The 13,220-nt window shown below is 36.5% G+C and overlaps 1 protein-coding gene across 1 annotated transcript in view; it reads right to left on the bottom strand.

The window, feature by feature from the left end:
• Exoc4 (exocyst complex component 4) overlaps positions 1-13,220 on the bottom strand; it is a 714,919-nt gene that overhangs the window by 616,008 nt on the left and 85,691 nt on the right. The window contains exon 7 of the mRNA XM_041675392.1: positions 1,950-2,124. Within this exon, the coding sequence (XP_041531326.1) occupies positions 1,950-2,124 (175 nt within the window). The remainder of the gene's footprint in view (positions 1-1,949; positions 2,125-13,220) is intronic.

Here is a 13,220-nt window from a genome sequence, read left to right as displayed (position 1 = left end):
ATTATGTTTTCATTTCAGATACGAATTATTGTCCATTTGTATCTTGCTTATGAATCATGCTCTCAGACTTTTGAACAAGTATTTTAACTGCATTCTAGACATTGTGGGTGTGCATCATTATTGAAAATCTGGATTCTTTTATCTTACTTTCGAGAGTTTAGATCTGCCAGTCAATTGCTTAACAAGTGAATCAGCTCGACTGGGGGAACTTTGGGAGTTAGCTGTATGAACTAACCTTTGCTCATGATTAAAAGGGCAGTGTTCCTAAGGGACAAAGCACGGGATACTTTGGCATGCTCTCTCCCTATTCCCCAGCATTTGAATACCCTATGAGAATCTCCAGTCAGCAATCAGTACCACAGTGGCTGTTTTCTGCTAAGGCTTGTGCTGTGTTTGAGGAAAAGCTCAGGAAACTCTGAGCTTTTTAATTTTTCTAGGGCTCCTTTTGCACGCAATGTCTTCCTCTCTGGTATCCTAAGTCACAAATTTCAGAAGCCTCTATATCCCTGAATGCTAATCCCTGATTTCTCCATTAAGATAGTCTTTTGGACTTCACTTCTCTATGGCAATAGCTTAAAAAGTACCCACCAAAGGAAGCATCTGTTCTCTGCTTTCTGTTAATTGTATCACCTGAGTCCATTCGGGTTTATAGTTCCTTACTATAAAAGACAATTTCAACATGGCCAGAGCTAGAAGTCCAACAATATTTGAAATTGCTTTAACATGTTATTTTGTAAGATGAAAGGCACATTTCATTTCTATGTGGCAGATAAGCAAACCAGGATGGAAAATGTTAAATAACCAGCTCCAATCCACAGATATTTAATCCAATATACACATTTCTCAAGTACCTACTATAGGTACACAGTAATTGACATATTAGTAAAAAAGAATCCAGAAAAAGTAGATTTTATCCATCTAAACAGATCGAACACACGGCACCTCACTCCCAAAAATAACTCTAGAAAATGAGTTACTAAGAATCAATCTTATTCAATCTACCAGAAGCGTGCATATATTCTCAAAAATGAGTACAATTTGCATTCATGATTTATTTATCACTGCAAACATTCCTATTTTCTGTGCAAGTGATTTCATTCCAACAGCTACATTTTTCAATTCTCTACATGTACTTACCTTTTTAAATATTAAGTAGATATTACCATTTCTACTTAGCTATATCAAATTTGTTTCAGCTAACTCTTAATTGTAGTTCTAATTTTCACCTGGATAAATCAAATGTATTTTGCTGGCAAAGAGAAAAATATAATGCACTTTCTAAATGCCATGTCAGCATATCATATCAAACAGTAATGCAACTCCTTCCATCTTCAACAAGTAAAAGTGATACATTTCCAACCCACAGATTTATTCTCATCTCTCTCTCTCAATAAGCTCTTGTCATTTAATCTAGTGCATGGAAAAGGTGATGGTAAGAAAACAGTTAGTAAAATTAAACTCAACCGTGTTCATAAAACAACTTTAAAACATTTTAATATTTATTGTCTCTCTTCTCCCCCAGCTCTTGTTCACTTTCTTTAGAAACTGGGTCTCAGTCCATAGCCATGGCCAGCAACAAACTCTCTATAAACCCCGGAATGGCCTCAAATTCATGACCTTCCTCTATTAACCACCCAAGTTATTTATTAGCTAAACATATGACTCAATAAAGCAAAGGATGTGTAAATAGAAATCTGATAGTATATATCTTTGATTGCTATATATTGAGAATCAGTTCTTATTTTAAAAGCCTGATCAAAATAATAATAATAGCAATAAAAGAATGTTAGAAGATGTTTTAAAGATGGCAGATAATAATGGCATCCCCATTCATTGAATGCTTCCTCACCCAGTTTGTGCTTCCTAAGGTGATAATTTAGGTCACTATTTACTATTGCTGCACACTGCTGTCTCCAATCAAGATGACAGTCTTTGTACAAAGGCCTTACCTGCAGCACATCTTGGATCTTCACCCATACATCTGCCATATCATATAATTTAATCTCTTCCTGCTGCATTGACTGGGTCCCAACAGAGTCCTGCAGGTACCCCAGGACCACAGAGTGTGCAGTGGCTACAGCATTAAACTTGTCAAACAATACCTCCAGCAGTTCTAGAAGTAACCTGTGGAAAAACAATCAAACAAGTAAATAACATTTACATAAATGCATACAATCATACACAAATGGTTTACACTGACCTACAAGAATAAAATACTAACTCTAGTGAGAAGCACAGCAAACACCACGTAAACAGTACAAATACAACATTCCAACAGATTTGATTTCCAACAGCTACACAATTAAAGCAGTCTCCTCAATCTATCTGACACTAAACGGAGATGACTAAAGAATTTATAAATCCATTATAAAGTTCCTAAATTGTCAGCCTAATAAACACAGTTCCTTTTAAAATATTTGAGGGTATAGAAAGAATCACAACTACTCTGCATTCATATAGGTGGTCTCCAATGAATTCTGACAATTTTTTTAAGACAGCAGTTCAGATGCCACACAGAATATGCTATTCCCTAGCAATAAATAGGATGCGTTGGTGAGGACACTAATCCTGTTAGTAATGGGAAGCTGTGCTTACTATCATTCAAATGCATGGCCTAAGGTGTCTAAAAAAAAAAAAAAAATACACACCTGCTAAGCAATCTGACTTTCACTACAGGAAGCAGCTTAGGCATCCGCATTATCTCATTTATCATAGTGAGATATGCTGGACACATTATTATTACATCAATACCATACACTGAAGGACACAAAATGAGATTGCAAAGCAGCTGATCTTAGAACAAAAGTTGATTCCCAAGCCAGTGCATCTAGCTACCTACTTCTCTCACTACCATTCTAGAATACAGATGTAGAGAGAGAGCACAGAGTTTTCTGTCGTGATACAAAGTAATTCCTCTTCCATTGAGCTTTACAACTTCATTCATCACTTAGGCCTGAAATTACTTTCTTCTCTCAATTTGGAAAGTAGTTCAACCTAGTTTTAAGAACTTACCACATGTGGCTTACATATATAGCTAACAAATACATGTCACATTTACCTTCATACAGGTATTCTGCATCCCCTCTCCATGATTACTTTTGCAGAGTAGATTCTACGTAATATACTTCTATACTCAAGAGCACTTAGAACATGTTTAGCGAATACTTGTTGAATAAATTACTGTCTTGGCCGGGCGGTGGTGGCGCACGCCTTTAATCCCAGCACTCAGGAGGCAGAGGCAGGCGGATCTCTGTGAGTTCGAGACCAGCCTGGTCTACAAGAGCTAGTTCCAGGACAGGCTCCAAAACCACAGAGAAACCCTGTCTCGAAAAACCAAAAATAAATAAATAAATAAATAAATAAATAAATAAATAAATTGCTGTCTAGACCGTGAATGAGGATATAAAAACTTGGAATGTGAGCTTCATTATATGTTTCTCAGTCCCCAGATTATTAACAGACTAATTCAGCCTCAAAGTAGAACAGCAAAACAAAGGTACTTTGTGGCAGTGTCAATTAACAAGACTTTACTGCCATAAGTAGGAGTGACAACTACAATCTCACAAAAACACACAGCATATTATCTATTCCTGTGGCTTTTTTGCTGACCAACTGTTGTAATTAATGAGCCAATGTGACAGCCCATTACTATCCTATGATAAAACTATTTGACATTGCAATTTCAACAAGAATCAACACAATTTATGTAGTGTTCCCGGCCTGCAGTACACTTGAAAAACCTAGAAATTACACATTGAGTAGATAGACTAGAGCCATCTTACCCTTTAAAAGATAACTTTATCTTCTCAATGTCAGTTTAGATTTATACATTTTTCTGCTTTGAAGAACCATAATACAAATACCAGCAGAAAGAAGACTTGGCTAACTAAGCGTAACAGCCAAAACAGTTACCTCAGTGTTAAGAAATAATTGATATAAATCCTGCAACTGAGATCATACACAGAATATAGCAGACCAACAGAAGTGGGCCAATTTCTACTTAACAATGGGCTGGAGAGATAGATGACTGAGTGGTTAAGAGTACTACCTGCTCTTCCAAGGGCCCTGAATTCAATTCCCAGCAACCACATGATGGCTCACAACCATCTGTAATGAGATCTGGTGCCCTCTTGAGGAAGAGACCTTGTCAGTCATACTCATCAACTTAGACCATGAAACCCAATATGAACAAGTTCAACAGAATCACCATATATGGGCTGCCCATGCATGCTTCAGCATTACCAGAGCATAAATTTCATTCATTTTTCAATTTCATTTTACCCTACAGCTCCAAAGTATGAGTCTATAAACAGCATGCATTCTTCGGGGATAGCAAAATAAGAGACATTAAAGCAAAGCACTGGCTTTCATTAACTGTCTTTTTTTTCACCAACTCTCTTGATATGCCCCCTCTTTTTATTTTAGTTTTGGTTTATTGAGAAAGTGTTGCACTATGTAGCCTTGGCAATCCTGGAACTCACTCTGTAGACCAGGTTGGCCTCAAACTCACAGAGATTAGCCTCTCTCTGCCTCCATAGTGCTAGGATTAAAGGTGTGTACCACCACCACCCTACTCCCAACTCTCTTGATAATAAACTCTCGGTGTTATTATATTTCTGTTACTGTTTCTGTCATGATGGTGGTTATATTACCTAATGTCCTTTCTGACAAAATAAAACTTTAATGGTCATGTTGCACTTAACAGTATTTGAATACACATTCAGAAGTCTAGAGGTCACTGTGGTCCAGAATTCTAGTAACTTGAAGTTACTTGAACTAGCAAGGGAACAGAAATACGGGAAGTATAACTGCTACACTAAGTAGAATGATTATCTCCAAGACCACTGCCCTCCACAGTGTGCATCTTATCTGCCAGGTACCAGAGCAGCTTACTATGCAGAAGCAGGGCTGTTAGAAAGGATCAACTAGAGAAATGAGGTGGAACCTTAGATTCAGTCTCCATTTACACTGAGGAAATAACAACCCTAAATAAAATGAATGCTGACCCAGGGCCAGCTTCAGCCACTCCTGTAGGCTCAAGGTCAAGGCAAGCCTGCCGTTATGGACATCACAGCTCCAAAGAGGAGAAGGGGGAGATGGAGTATTAGCTGGAAGGAGAGATGGGCCAGACATGTTAAGGCTGTACAGGCAGCTCTACCTACTTGGAATTATGAATCCACTCACTGGGTGAAGCTCAGCTATGCTTTACAGTAATACAACTATCAATGGTAACAGACCTGAAGCTACAAGACAAAACTTTACTTATGTTTCTTTTTGTATTTCAAGAGATATTATCAAGAAAGGGAAAACTCAAACCACAAAATGAAAAGCAAAAACTATAAACCACAGCTTCATAGAGAACTTGTACCTAGAATACAAAAAAAAAAATCCTTGCAGCAATGCTGCTTGAAATTTTTAAATACACACACTCACAAACACACACACACACACACACACACGTGTGTGTATGTGAGCAAGGATTTAAATATATTTTATGGCAAAAAACACATATTAATGGTCATTGAGAAACACATAGATGTGCAACATCATTAGTTATCAGTGAAATAAAATCAAAATCAAAATGAGAAAACATTTTGATCTACCAGAATAAAACAATAAAAAAGACAATTTTGTTGCACAATGTTAGTCAGATTGTAAACTGACACTTTCTACACAGAACAAAGTTTCTCAAAATATTAATACACAGTTACCATATGGACCAGAGACTCCCTTCTTAGAATACACACATAACTGGACAGAAAACGTAGGCACACAAAAACCTGAACACAAATGTCCACAGTAGTATCAGGAACAACAGCAAAAGATCAAAACATTCAATATCTGTTTACTGATAAACAAGATATACCATACTAGATAACAGATAAGAAATTAAACAATTTATGAGGCAAGAAGAACAAACTTTTAAAATATTCTGTTAAAGGAAAAGTCAAAGACAGATGCCTATTTGTAAGAAACACTTTAAGTGCAGAAAAAGTCACAGATACACTAATGGTTCTTAGAGTAGGGATAAATTAACTCAAAGTATAAGGGATTTATAGTGTGTTGGGGGTTGTTCTGAAACCACACAGGGATGACAGCAGTCAAATCCCAACTTTATACTAAAAAACATTTTACTAATCACTGACAGAATGTCTAATATTAAAACTTAAATGTTGATTCATTTGGGCTCCCAGTTTCAGAGGATTCATCCAATGCTTATGTGGACCTATGAGCTTGGGTAGCACTTCACGTCAGTGGAGAAAAGTGCTTACGAAAAACATAGTCCTGAAGACATACCTCTAGTGACTTACAGCCTTCAGGTGGGCTCCACCTTCTAGTACATCCCAACAACGCCATCATATTATGAATCCATCAAGAGATTCCATTATTCAGGTCAGAACTCTTGAAATTTAATGTCATCAAATTCAGAATATATTTTTTATTTATTTATTTTTGGTTTAGAGAGATAGGGTTTCTCTGTAGCTTTGGAACCCGTCCTGAAACTAGTTCTTGTAGACCAGGCTGGCCTCGAACTCACAGAGATCCACCTGCCTCTGCCTCCCGAGTGCTGGGATTAAAGGCATGTGCCACCATTGCCCGGCTCAGAATATTTATTTACTAATTGTCTAAGCATATCATAGTCTAATCAAAATTAACCACTACATACATTCAAGAAGTGAAATATAAGATAGCTGAATTATATAACAAAACAACTTAAGATCTAACAGTAGTAGCTATGTCTAGAGTCAAAAAGAGACCAAGTGTCTATAGTTCTACTGTGGTAAACATGAAATACACAGAAGAGCTAAGAAAGGAACCCAGCACCTCAAAAAAAAAAACTATACTAAAAGATTATTTCTCTGAATTCTGATCACTGAGAAGAAATTAACTTTTTCTTTTCATTCATTTGGAAATTTTATCCTGCTTTCATAAGTAGTATATAAGAAATAAAGTATTTGTAGTATGGCGGTTCCTCAATAAAAGTAGAACTACCAACCCTATGATCCAGCTAGATTATACTTAGAATATAATGGAAGGGATATAAGTCAGCACACAACAGATGTATTTGTACATTCACATTTCATGTGGCACTATGCACAATAGCTAAGTTATAAAATCATCACACATGCCCATCAACAAATGGGTAGGTAAAGAAAATGTGGTATATAAACACAATGAAAGTTTTTTTTAATTTCTATCTATCTACGTGTGTGTGTGTGTGTGTGTGTGTGTGAGAGAGAGAGAGAGAGAGAGAGAGAGAGAGAGGTGCTCATGCCATGGCATGTAGGTGGAAACCACAGCACTTTGTAGAGATAGCTCTCTCTTACCATCTTTATGTGGTTCCAGGGATCAAATACAATATACTAGGCTTCCACAGTAAGTACTCTAACCCAGGTTATATCATCGGCACCTATAATGATCCTTTATTCAGATGCAGATAATATAAGGCTAAACTGAGGAAACCCCATCTCAAAAGAAAATGAAATTATTCGATTTTTTCAAAAAGTGGATGATAACGTTAAGTGAAATAAGCCAGACTCAGAAAGACGATTATTACATGTTTTCTCTCACACGAAAAATTCAGATTTTTATACCACACACACAGACACAGAGAGAGAGACTATAGACAATGAAACTACTCCAGCCCATTTAATCACAAACCCTTTTTCTAGGGACTACAAGCAAAAATCAATGTACAACCAGAAAGACAGCTATCCAACTTCATGTTTACAAAGTAACTGTGAACATACTGATACTACTAACTCACTTAATCTGTTATAGAGTTGTTAGTAATTGAAGTCTTACTAAAAATACAGAGACCTTGGATCATACATGGTGATGAATTATCCACCTTAGTTAACGATAAGTCCCACACTCAAAACAACTATCTCCTTTCATTTGTTTAAAAACAAACAGTACACCCATAAGTGCCACAAGCTCGTTAAAGAATGGTGGCGTTTCTTCACTATGTGCCTGGTTCGTTCTTCATACCCTTCAATATTTAATAGCTGGGTGTATTTAAAGTATGTTCTCACTGATACATGTAATCAAAAGTAGAGATTCAATCAAATGGAATCATAATCACTGAAGTTAAATTTACTTGCTTCCCGCTTGCTTTGATTTGAATTAACTATTCATCTAAATCATATCAAGTCCCTTCCTGATTCTAAGCATGTCCAGGTGCTACATGCAGTGCCTGGGAATGGCTACCAGAAGCCACAAGGACAAATGCCTGACCTTGCTTCAAAGCTGCTCTCAAATGACTTTTCTGCAAAATAAAGTGACCAATTTCTACCGAGTCCTGCATTTTAGACTCTCAGAAGAAGAGTAACTAATACAGAGAGGAGAGATGAAAGGAAATGCTACTATTTGAAAAGGAAACACACGCCTGATTCCAGACACATGTCTAAAAGAAATTATGAGAAATATTTTTCTCTTTTCACAAATACTGCACTTGTACTATTAAGTTAACCTTGGGATATGAGCCTTTCGACTCCCTCATGGATAAAACCACTTTAGAGCATGCCCTTTTAAATCAGGAGGACCTTCTACTGAGTTCCAGGTTCCAGATTTTAAAGATATTATAAAAGTACACATTTTCTAACTTCATAGGAATAATCCTATACATTTTTGAAAATGTTATGTCTTCACAGGCTGAGAGACAGGAGGAGGGGGAGGTGTAGAAAATGAGATGAATATTAACCTTGAAAAGAATCATAACTATAAAAAGGGTAATGATCGGAGTTAGAATTATTCAGCAAGCACAAAACTACCCTGTCAATTAATTACAGGACAAACACACAGCAGGCAGAAATTAAAGGCGTGAACAGCACACTACAACCCAGCACAATAAATAGGATCTGATTTAATGTATGTGGCCCTCCTTCAGAGCCAATGTAGACATAGAGTAGACCTCACATATCTGTGGTTTTCCTTCTGTGGTATCAGAAGGGAAACTACACATTGTCAACTATGATCCTAAAATAATAAATAGAATATCTGAGAAATGATTGAAGAGTTTTAAATCTGTGTGCCATTTCTGAGTAACAAGATTCCGTGTCTCGAATAGCTATTCTGTTTAAAAACTGTCAGTCACAAGCTGGCCAGGGTGGCAGGCAGATTTCTGTGAGTTCAAGTCCAGCATGGTCTACAAAGCAAGTTCCAGGAGAGCCAGAGCTGTTATACAGAGGAACCCTGTCTTGAGAAACAAAAAAATAAATTGTGTGTTTATTACTTAGTAGCTGTGTGTAGTCTGTGTGGCCTCTATATGTATGCAGAGAGAAAAAAATCAGAAACCTGAAAGCAACAAGATAATGAACCACTGTAACCCAGCACCCTGACTCGGTGAGTGTCCTTTGTCTGACTTTGTCTCTGCACCTATTCTCAACTCAGTTGATCTTGAAGCATTACATCCAGACATAAACCAAACATCACAACAACTTCTTGTTATACAAATGAAAACTATAATTTCACTTATAACAAGAAAAAACAAACCCAAACTACACTAGAAATGTCAATGTTGACCTCTCAGACTGGCAAATATAAACATATCTGCCAATATAATGTATTGGCAAGGGAATCTACAACCCTAAAGAATGTTTCTTCATAAATGAAAATGTGCATCTCTAAGAAAAGCACACTTAGGAGTACTCATCAAAATTTAAAAAGCCATTGGGGCCAGTGTAAACCATGAAAATGGTGAGGCAATGGTCTGGCTCTCTCCCTTCTCACATCTGAGATGTTGATATCATGCTGAGTGTACAACTAGAATAACAAGTGGGTGCTTTCAACTACAACTAGTATAAACAATAAGTGCTGCCTTACTTTACCTTCAAAATAACAGTGGCACAGACATTTCCGGATATGTACCTAAGCACATGCTTCCAAAATATCTTCTGCTTGTCCCCTATACCTTTACTATAGTTTGCAACAATGTAACTAATCTGAGGGTGCCTTTCTTCCCCTTTAAACTCCATGAGTACAGCACCATGTCTGACTGTTTGGCATTTTAATTTAGTGCCTGGTCCATAGTAAATATTCACTCTATGTGGGATTCATCTTTCATTCAATACTTACTATGACCCTAGTGGGCACTCTACTAGAATATAAAAGTATGTACCAAATGGGACAAATTAGTTCTCTCTTCTTTCTAGGTACAATCCAAAAATAAATAACTAAATATATACAATTAGCTATATATAATAAAATATTCTTTAAAAACAAAGTCTTGTGAATCTATGACATTTTTCTATACTAAAATTTAGTTTCATGAGTGACTCATACCCCATAGAAGCTTCAAACTCATCCAGTTCTTCCTAGACTCTTTCAAGCCAATAAGTTTACCAGTGTAGCAGGACTTCAATATCTCTGCAAGGAGCTTTTGCCTTCAGATATATACCAAATACAGTAGCTGTCATATACAATCCAATCACCACCACCTCTTGCTCATTTCCTTACTCTTGACAAGATCCAACACTTCAAAGAACACTTTTTTCCTTCAATGTTTTCCTCTCACTTTAGTATTTGTGAGCCACTACAGAACTTCTTCTGGCTTCTTTGACACAATAATAATATGAAAATCTCATTGACTAAATTTTTGGAAATAATCAACAATAATACAGAACAAAATTGAAGAAACTGGTTCTAAACTTACAGAGGCTGTAGGCACATCGGCCATCTGAAGTTGATGACACTGCCTTGCCTTTGAGGGGTGATAGGAAGCAAATGTTTGTGCAAGGTTAGCAAGGCACCTATCACCCGGAGTTAGCACTTACCAAGTCAGCAGGAGCAGCCTAACAGTTGCTGAGCATTTCCTACTACAGTGAACAGAAGTTTATAAACCTACAGGTAATGAAAGAACCAAGAAGATAAAACACTTCTCCTATGAATACAAATAAATGGATACTTTGGAAAATAAAAAATATAAAGTAGGTCACCAAAATGATTTTTTAAGCTGATGAAGGAAATATTCTGGCTTTGTATAAATTAAAGCAAGATGGAATTCAACAGCCTCATTCAATCTCCATTTCCGGCAAAATACCACACAACATTAACTCGCTTTGCATAAGACAAATGGAAACAGGCCTGCAATGCATCACAGCCATAATATATTTAACAAGATGGAGATGAACAATGAAACTTCCAGAGAAACTTACAGTACTGATGCCTTGCCTCACAGTTGCATTTGCATATAAATGTTTTAGAATAATTTATTTCATTAGGGTTAGCCAGAGAATATGCATGTTGGGAATGGATGGGGATTTTGCCTACATTCCAATTTTGCTGAAGGAAAACAGATTCTTCTATCTCCAGTGATAATAGTTTTGAGGTAGTAAAATATAGCAATAATGATGGCACTAATAATGCCACTGTGGTTTTACTTCCCTCTGAAACAGATGTCACTAAGATCTCAGGAAATTTTCAACACATAAGCATCATGCATGCCTCAAGGAATAATTTGATAATATCCTTTTTAAAGTTCCAAGCCTCTAGAAGCAACAATGCTAATCATTTCTGAAGGACTGTGATTAACTTAAGGAAATTAATTCTTGAGGAGTTTTAAGGGACTTTATAACTATCAAAAACTAGCCACCAGAGGTACACTCCCAATTGTCAATCAATTAGAATCCCAGTCCAAAAATTCAGTCTTTGATTTAATAATATGGTTTACCCCCAAATGATTATTTTCTCTGTAATATTTTACTTCATGATAAAGAATTCTGACAAAAATACGTTTTTTATAAAGTGGAATCATGTTATACAGGAAAAAAAACAAAAAGCAGAATATAAACCATTTGTTTTTTTAGTATCCAATGTACCCTGCCTACAGAAGAAGAAGAAGAAGAAGAAGAAGAAGAAGAAGAAGAAGAAGGAGAAGGAGAAGGAGAAGGAGAAGGAGAAGGAGGAGAGAAAGAAAGAAAGAAAGAAAGAAAGGCCATTAAAATAACAAAAAAGGAGAGAAAAAAGCAAACAAGGAAGGATGGAAGGAAGAAAAGAAAAAAAGAAAAGAGAAAAATCCCTCTACTGCTGACTCATTCCTGACAGAAAGCCATCTATAATTTTCTGGGGCAAGGAGCTGACTTTCTACTTCTACTGATGCAGTCTCTACTCCTGAATTCTGGAAACGGCTGAGGCAACAGAAGAGAAAGAGGTCAAAATCCTATGAAAGACACTATGTTTTTAGGGCAACTATAATGAGAGCTGCAGGAAAGTTATTGATCTGTGCCCTTTGCTTTATTTCCAGCATATATTAGAGTAACGTTATTTCCCTCTGAAAGTTCAGTCTATTCGTCTGGGCACTTGCAACAACAGAGCAAACAGCAAAGCAAAATTTTAGCGTATTCATTAGCAAAGAGTCAAAAGGTCTTTGCAGAAATCCAGGCACAAGCAAAAAAAAAGAAAAGTTCAATTCTGAATCTCTGAATCACATGAGTGACAAAACACACGAAGATTGAAGAGGTGCCAATAATAAACACATGCATTGGAATGGAGTTGCATGTGTATGATGTTCTTACTCAGCATTATAACCATTAACCTCAACTAAAGCAGGCAACCCTGTAAGATACAGGAGCTCCAATACTGACAGAATTACTCTCCAAACCAGATATTTGTCAACCATCTGTTTTAATGCATTCCATAACAGTTAGATAGCAGTTTAAAGGTTTTTTTATTCTTCATTTACCAATTATAGTACTTTGAATGAAGTTCATAAGAGAATTTCTTTTGAAGAATTTTTAAATCACTATCATTATTATTTAGATATCCAAAAATATTTCAGAAAATATGAATAAACTATATCAGCCTTTCCAAGATATTAAAATAAGTCTATCTAGGCTGAATTCGTATTCTTTCTCCTTAATTCTGTTTAGTCTGTTTTTAAAATGTGTGCATATTAAGTGAAAACAGCAAAACCTCCTCAGTACTATATTAAGAAAAGCATAACCCTTCATGCACATCCATTCAAACAAATGAGAAAATTATTTTTTTCTCATGTGACTTTTTTCCCTGAGTTGGGTCTCCCTGTGTAGTCTAGGCTGCCCATGACCTCCAAATCATCCTGCCTCAGACTTCAGAGCACTGACATTATAAGTACACACCACCTCATCTATTTGCTTCTATTCACCAAAGAAATTAAAATATTCATTGATTTTTTTTCTCTCCCATGCCATGGCACCCTTGATGTGCCTTGTATGTGTTGGGGACAAGGAGGGTAGAAGCGA

Source organism: Microtus oregoni, unplaced genomic scaffold (genome assembly GCF_018167655.1).
Source record: "Microtus oregoni isolate MIOR12 unplaced genomic scaffold, Mior012 000026F_ref0000081, whole genome shotgun sequence".
NCBI classification, from domain to species: Eukaryota; Metazoa; Chordata; class Mammalia; order Rodentia; family Cricetidae; genus Microtus; species Microtus oregoni.
Note: the sequence above shows the minus strand (reverse complement) of the source record. Positions and strands in the feature narration are given on the sequence as shown.